This window comes from Carcharhinus amblyrhynchos, chromosome 10 (genome assembly GCF_965287045.1).
Source record: "Carcharhinus amblyrhynchos chromosome 10, sCarAmb.v2.hapA, whole genome shotgun sequence".
In the NCBI taxonomy this organism is placed as follows: Eukaryota; Metazoa; Chordata; class Chondrichthyes; order Carcharhiniformes; family Carcharhinidae; genus Carcharhinus; species Carcharhinus amblyrhynchos.
In genome coordinates this window covers 52363659-52371919 of record NC_137333.1, presented here as the reverse complement: position 1 = coordinate 52371919, position 8261 = coordinate 52363659, and the positions used below count along the sequence as shown (strand labels likewise).

At 40.3% G+C, this 8261-nt stretch overlaps 1 protein-coding gene across 1 annotated transcript in view; it reads right to left on the bottom strand.

Moving 5' to 3' along the window:
- Nucleotides 1-849: 849 nt before the first annotated feature.
- LOC145348933 (NADP-dependent malic enzyme-like) overlaps nt 850-8261 on the bottom strand; it is a 166496-nt gene continuing 159084 nt past the window's right edge. Inside the window, exons 14-15 of the mRNA XM_080197027.1 lie at nt 5529-5627; nt 850-2889 (exon numbers count right to left, since the gene is read on the bottom strand). Of these exons, the coding sequence (XP_080053153.1) occupies nt 2728-2889; nt 5529-5627 (261 nt within the window). The 3' untranslated portion in view covers nt 850-2727. The remainder of the gene's footprint in view (nt 2890-5528; nt 5628-8261) is intronic.

The following is an 8261-nucleotide window of genomic DNA, read 5'->3' as shown; positions in this document are numbered from 1 at the left end:
TGTCTTCAGCTGTCTAGGCTCCATGGTCTGGAATTGGAGACATCTCACTCCTCCTGCAGGTGTTTGGTCTTGCTTTTGGTCTGCTCTCCTAATAGCTGCTCTATTGGCACAGATTCCATTGTTGATTATGTCTATGTGTGACATAAATGCAATTTAACACTAAATGGAAGGTGAGTTTATATCCCAATAATTGCTCAGACATTTGGAATAAGGAGAGAGAACATCAGTGAGACTTATCTATGGCAGCTATCATTTACCCATAAATCATTAGTTTTGAGATTAGCTTCGGCCATTACCCCAAGAAATAGATACACTTATGGTTTTTTTGAAAGCTGGTTCAAAAATGACCAGAAAATAGGGGAAAAAAATGAACCAATAATCTTTGCATATTTGTCCACCTGAACCAAACCCATTTTTTCTATTAACAACAGTTTTCTTTAAAATCATCTTTCAGATGATAGGGCATCTTCAAATTTAACGAAACAGGTGATTGCATATTAAGAGTACCACTTATTCTTTGAAGTGTACTATGCTGGCAATGCCAAAAGATACCTGCAGATAGAAGCAATTGACCTTAATGTTAACATACATATCCCTGTGCCAGCAGCACAGGCTAATGAAACTATTAGATATAAAATGTGGAGTTTCAATAATGCAGTGTGAGGCATTCCAAATAATAAATTCCATTGTCAACACAGGTTCATCTCAGAAGTATCCCTGCATTCTAGTTTACTGTTGAAGCTTTTCTAAAGGAAATAAGTATATGCATATAGTTGAGGATTTTCAGAGGTGTTGGCTCCATAACAGCACTTTTTTTTATGGCCACCATTAATAAAGAACAGCAAGGGATTTACAGACCATAATTTATTAAGCATTTTGTTCTTTTACAAAGCACACCCTCATAGGATCCTTGGTTTACATTCTTTCTACAGTTAGTATCATGGCACCTTGCAGCAAAATCATTGCTATCTCAAGCCTTAACAGAAATAAGTGAAATACATTCATCATGCAGAGGAATATGTAAAATATTTCAGCAACAAATATTTAAAATAAAACACATCTTAGCTTCTTGGTGTTTTCAGCTGATATACATAAGTAATACAAGTACCAGATCAGATGATTCCAGCACATGTACCAAACAGAAAGAACAGAAGTAGTTATTCAGAACATTAGGTAGTTAACCACAATATTGGATTTTAAGATTTTTTAAAAAGTTCATTGCAAGAGGCAGGATGTCAGTGCTTAGAAAATGATACATATCTCATTCTAGGCCATAAATACAACACCATGCGCTCCCAGGTTAGGTACAGCACAGGCTGAATGTGAGTAAGTCCCTTCATCATACCTGGGTCCAATTTCAGAAAAGCGTTCCTGTTGCACCCAAGTAAGTTACAATTTACCACTGAAAGCATCCTATTTTCAATTGAAGATTATCAATTTGAATGCGAACGCCAACTAGGAACCAGAGTTGATCCTGTTCTAACTCATTTCACGTGGGAAAATTTAAGCCATCATAAATGATAACTTTTGGTCTAGCAACTTGTACTAAATTGAATGCAGCTCCTAAAGGTAAAATGATAATATACTAACTTACTTTATTACTCAGTTCTCCTGTTTTCCTCTGCATAATTTCCAAGTTGTTTAAATATGGTCACAGATTTAGCTTAGATTTCTGAGAATTGGCATCCATTGCTAAATTAGACTCCTTTATTCTAAAGATACACAAGCAAAATAGGAATCCAAACTAAAGTGGCATAATTAATATATGTGACTCATGAGCAGTGATGGGTAACCTAGGCTAGTGAGTGGGCCATAAAATTATTCAACGCCAGCATAACCCCAGTCCAATGCTGGCATCTCCACATCATAAAATTGAAACCAGGCATTTTCACTAATTATGATTAATGAGATTGAATACATTTAATTCATGCCACCTATTTCATAAGTTATAGGAAGTGTTTAATCATTCACATATCAACTTCAGGCGGTAAAACTAAAATAAATATTTATGCTTGATTGGACACAGAGGGAGTGCATGGCTCTCATAGTCAATGTTGTGTGCAATCAGCCCCCACCTCACTTTACATGCCCTCGCTTTACATGTGTGTCATTTCAGTCACGATAGTAGGAAAAAAGCTATACAGATGGAAACCAGCGGAATGTGACAACCCTGCACGTGGACAAAGGTCAACAAAATGTGGCCACACTCAGAAACCAGATGGCGGCAGGTTGTCCACCTCTCCGGCAGATAAGATAATGGCCATGTTCAGAAAATGATTTTGACTTGGTGCAAAACGCTTATGAAGACACAGCTGCATGTTTTGTGTAAGATTGTACAGTTCAATGAATATCAACCTACTGTCTTTTGATCATTATTACGTAAAGTACAGAAATAGCATATCTATTCAAATTGTTCAATGAGAAGCAATATTTTGTTAAAAGGAGTAAACCATTTATCCAAAGATGGAATATTAAATAATCCCTACAAGATAAAAATGTGAAAAAATATACGCAATGAACTTCCAATGAACTTTGATTACTACTAGACACCTGTCACTGAAGATTTGGTGTTTTGATATGAATAATTGAGAGTGACTTTCTTTTGAACAGTAATTGTGCTGTTTTATGACACCTCGGAACTATCATGTCGGAAGGCAGTTTGTTTGCAATTAAGGTTACCTGGATTTGATAACATATGCTAGGCAATGATGTGACAGACACAGATAATTACACTTCCTGGATTTTCATGGCTTCTTTAGGCCATCTGTAGTCATCTAATACAAAGGAATCATAATCAGGGCTGTAGATTTGAGCACGAATAAATGACTCCTTGTCTGCAGGCTCAGGGTACCAAGCAGCTAGGTTATTTTTATAGGCGTAATCCACAATCTAAAAGCAAAAAGACAACATCTTAAAGACAAATGAACAGTTGCTGCAGAATTTAGAAGCATTAACCCCACTATAAGGTATCAGGATTTTCAATTAATTCCTTTCATGGGAATGGTTTGGGGATGAATCATATTTAAATGTCAAGAACTAAAACAAGGTGAATTTGTATAAGTTGCAGTCTCAGAAGCAGTGGGGGGAGGGGTGGAGGGGTCAGATTTCTGGAGGAGAAATTGGAAATTGAGGTCTTAATATGAGAGTTTTTTTTACAACCAATGTTTTTTTACAACATTATTGCATGTGTTACTGTGGCTCAGCCTGCCTAACAAAACCACCTACGTAATAGGGGTGATTCTAGTCACCTAGATTGTGACCCAGTGTTAGGGCAGTGTCCACTCGGTTTGGTTGCCAGGCCTATTGGCAAATCCCTGAATGGCAAAGAGGCATCCACTACCTTATCCACAGGAATTCAGGATGAGAGAAGGAGAGTCATGTGTGCCATCAGTCAGGTTTAAAGAGGAGATTGTGTGGAGCATGCGTGAACCATGGACCCATTATTCTATTTGTTCATTTGCTGTCTGTAAAATAAAACAGCTTAATGACTTGTATCTGGCCTCAGATCACCAAAGTGTTTCTCAATCCATCTCCTAAAAGGCTGGAGAGTGTAAGAGGGTGTGAGAGAAAGCCACCAATATTCAGTTCAAGTTAGAGAAACTACTGTTAGACACCCATGTTATCTGAAACAAGAACAGAGTCCGCCAGCATGACTCTAACATTCCTGTCGCTTGGCATTGTAACTCAGCACCTTGCTCTCATGCCCACATGTCCGTCCTTTGCCTGCAGCAATGCTCCAGTGAAGCCCAGCACAAGCTCGAGGAACAGCATTCCCTCTTCCAGTTGGGCACGTTGCAACTCTCGGGACACAACATTGAGTTCAGTAACTTTAAATTTTGACGTTTCTTCTCCATTTAAACTCATTTTTGAAGTATCCCATACATGCATTGCCTCAACACAAACCTCCCTCCTCCCCACCAGGTCATCCATCTTTTGTTCTTAAAAGTTGCTACTTTTTGTATCAACTTCTTAAAAGCTGTAACTCATTTTCCCTCTCCTGAGTTCTGAAGAAGAGCCAAAGGACTTTCTCTCCTCACAGATGCTGCCAGACCTGCTGAGTTTTTCCAGCATCTTCTGTTTTTGACTGATGTTTCACTATGTGATTAGGTGGAACTACACACTAGAACTGATTAGGTGGAACTAACCAGCAGTGCTGTACCTGATAAAATACCAAAGCAGCCGTGTAATTTGCAACTTCTGCATTATGAAAATTGAAACCATCTTCAACTATACATAATGTACAATTGATATTTTTACACAGTTGTTCTATCACAGACAAAAAGATCCAAAGGAACAGTGTTTGCGCAGTGACTGTTATTTTTAAACCAGTTATCTGGGCAGGAAAAGAACTTCAGCTGAATTTCTTCACTGAATCTTGAATCCATACGGAGAGGCACAAAGAATGCGGGTAGACTTTTTAACGCAGACTTTTTAACAACCATCATCATTACTGTTCCATAACTGACAGCAGGATATGTTCGAAATAGGATAAATAGCTGTGTTTGCAGTCTGGCTGACAGTGGCAATATTACTGCATTTTTTTGCATTATTAAAAAGAGCCAGACTGTATGCCACACAACAATCCTGTTCACGCACTCATCACTCTTTTACTTGCCTACCTACATTAACTTTTAATCCCCTGTGCCTCAAAATTAAAATTCTCATCCTCAATTAAATTCTTAAATTTCCTTACTGTTCTCTAGCGACCTTACAACCCTCGCTCCCTGAATGTTCTGCTTCTGTATCTCTGGCTTCCCCTTCTCCTCATTTTGTCTCAGCTGTGCCTTCAGCCATTTTGGATCTTTACCTCCCATCTCCTTCTCCTTCAAGATCCTCCTTAAAATACAGTTTTAATCCAAGGTTTTGGTCACCAATCTCAATCCAATTCCAATCCTTTGTGTGGATGCCAATTTCATTGATTAATACTTTGTGAAACATTTTGGGACTTTTTCTACACTAAGAGTACTGCATAAACACAAGACGTTGTTACTACGCCCAGGGTTCAGTTCCCCAATGTATCTAAATTAGCCTGTGGTCTGTTTATCTTGTATGAAGTTCTAACTTCTGCACAATCCTTAACGTCACCAATAAACCTGAGTTCTACACTTAGGATAGCTTCATCAGAATCAAGAACAACAGTAAAGAGCCATGATCTAAACACTGATTACACTGTGGGGAGGTAGTGGCGTAGTGGTATTGTCACTGGTCCAGTAACCAAAAAACCCAGGGACCTGGGATTGAATCCCACCACTGCAGATGGTGGAACCTGAAATCAATAAAAATCTGGAATTAGCAGTCTAATGATGACCATGATTGTTGAAAAAGTCCATCTGGTTCACTAATGTCCTTTAAGGAAGGAAATCTGCCATCCTTACCTCGTCTGACCAACATGTGACTCCAGAGCCATAGCAATGTGGTTGACTCTCAACAGTCCTTCAAGGGCAACTAGGGATAGGTAATAAATGCTGGCCAGACAGTGACATCCATCTCCCACGAATGAATAAAAAGTTAAGAAAGTATTTGTTTACCCTTGTGGCAATCTTGAATGAAACATCTCTGATGGTGCTTAGCGGTGGATACAGACGTCCTTCTGCAAGATTCTTCTCTGTCACTAGTTCAGCAACAACCTGGGCAAAGAAAAAGATTAAATCAACGCAACTAGGATTCATGCAGCATTAAAGAAAGTCGGACCAAGTATCACTAATTTACTATTGCCAAATGCCTTGTTTACTATGAACACCTGTTTCGTACTTCAATTGTTAAAACGTAAAGAATTTACGTCCTTTTCTCCAAGAATTACTGTTTCCATTTACTTTTCACAGGGAGGGAGACACACATAAAATTAGATTATTGGGCACTCTCCTAGAAACTAGCTTTACAGTGGCACTGGGTGTAGATCCCCTATTCCACACTTGGTGAAATCACAGCAGTGACAATACTACCATATGTATTCCATGAACAGTATCCCAGCAAAGGACACAGGTTACCTGTGATTGTCAATATGTGCTTTGCACAGACATACAATGCCACAGTTGTAAACACTATAGTTCTTTCATATACTTGTGTGTCATGATCATTTTTGCTTAAAATATGAATAATCACATAGATATTACATATATATTTCTATATAACCATCTATATACACAAACATCTGTATTATAAATATATAACACTAATAATTGGGAGTTGAAGTGGAAGAGGGATCATGAATATATAGAAACAAAGAAACAAAGAACAATACAGCACAGGAACTGGCCCTTCAGCCCTCCAAGTCTACACCGACCATGTGTTCCTAACTAGACCATCCGTTTGTATCCCTCTACTCCCTGTCTGTTTATGTGGCTATCTAGATAAGTCTTAAATGATCCCAGTGTTTCTGTCTCAACCACCTTGCTTGGCAGTGCATTCCAGGCCCCCACCCACCCTCTGTGTAAAATATGTCCCCTGCATATCTATATTGAACATTGCCCCCCTTACCTTGAACTTGTGACCCCTTGTGTTTGCCTTTTCTGACCTGGAAAGAAGTTTCCAACTATTCACCCGATTATGCCCTTCATAATTTTATAAACTTCTATTAGGTTGTTCCAGGGAGAACAACCCTAGTTTACTTAATCTCACCTCATAGCTAAGACCCTCCATACCAGGCAACATCCTGGTAAACCTTTTCTGCACTCTCTCCAAAGCCTCCACGTCCTTCTGGTAGTGTGGTGACCAGAGCTTGACGCAGTATTCCAAATGTGGCCTAACCAACATTCTATATAACTGCAACATTTTATACTCTATGCCCCGTCCAATAAAGGCAAGCATGCCATATGCCTCCTTCACCACCTTTTCCACCTTTAAGGATCTGTGGACTTGCACACCCAGATCCTTCTGTGTGTCTATACTCCTGATGGTTCTGCCATTTATTGTAAAGCTCCCCCCTGCATTAGATCTACCGAAATGTATCACTTTGCATTTATCTGGATTAAATTCCATCTGCCATTTCTCCGCCCAATTTTCCAGCCTATCTATACCCTGCTGTATCCTCTGACAATGTTCATCACTATCCGTAACTCCATCAATCTTTGTCATCCACAAACTTACTAATCAGACCAGCTACATCTTCTTCCAAATCATTTATATATATCACAAACAGCAGAGTTCCAGTACAGAGTCCTGCGGAACACCACTAGTCACAGACTTCCAATCAAAAAAGACCTCTCCACTGCTACCCTCTGTCTTCTGTGGCCAAGCCAGTTCTTCACCCATCTAATTAGTTCACCTTTGATTCCGTGAGATTTAACCTTTTGCACCAGCCTGCCATGAGAGACCTTGTCAAAAGCTTTACTAAAATCCACGTAGATGACATCCATGACATAACATAAGAACATAAGAAATAGGAGCAGGAGTAGGCCATCGAGCCCTTCGAGCCTGCCCCGCCATTCAATAAGATCATGGCTGATCTGTCGTGGCTCAGTTCCACATTCCCGCCCTCTCCCCATAACCCTTAATCCCCTCTCTTAACAAAAACCCATCAACCCGCGTCTTAAAAATATTTAGCGAGGTAGCCTCCACCACTTCAATGGGCAGAGAATTCCAGAGATTCACCACCCTTTGAGTGAAGAAGTTCCTCCTCAACTCCGTTCTAAACCGCCTCCCCTTTATCTTGAGGCTGTGCCCCCTAGTCCTACTATACTTTCTGAGCGGGAAGAGTCTCTCCACCTCTATCCTATCCATCCCATTCATCATCTTATACGTCTCAATGAGATCTCCCCTCATTCTTCTAAACTCTAACGAGTACAAGCCTAATTTATTCAGCCTCTCCTCATAGCTCAACCCCCTCAACTCCGGCATCAGCCTAGTAAACCTCCTCTGCACTCCCTCTAAGGCCAAAATATCCTTGCGTAAGTATGGCACCCAAAACTGCACACAGTACTCCAGCTGCGGCCTCACCAATGCCCTATACAGCCGCAGCAAGACCTCCCTACTTTTATATTCAATCCCCCTCGCTATGAAGGCCAGCATCCCATTTGCCTTCCTGACCACCTGCTGCACCTGCAAGCTGGGTTTTTGCGACTCATGCACAAGGACCCCGAGGTCCCTCTGCACCGTCGCCTGCTGCAGTTTTTCTCCACGTAAGTAATAATCCTTCCTACCATTATTCCTATCAAAGTGGACCACCTCACACTTGCCAACATTAAATTCCATTTGCCATTTCCTGGCCCATTTGCCCAGCCTATCTAGATCCTTCTGTAGACTCTCACCACCCTCCGCACAAT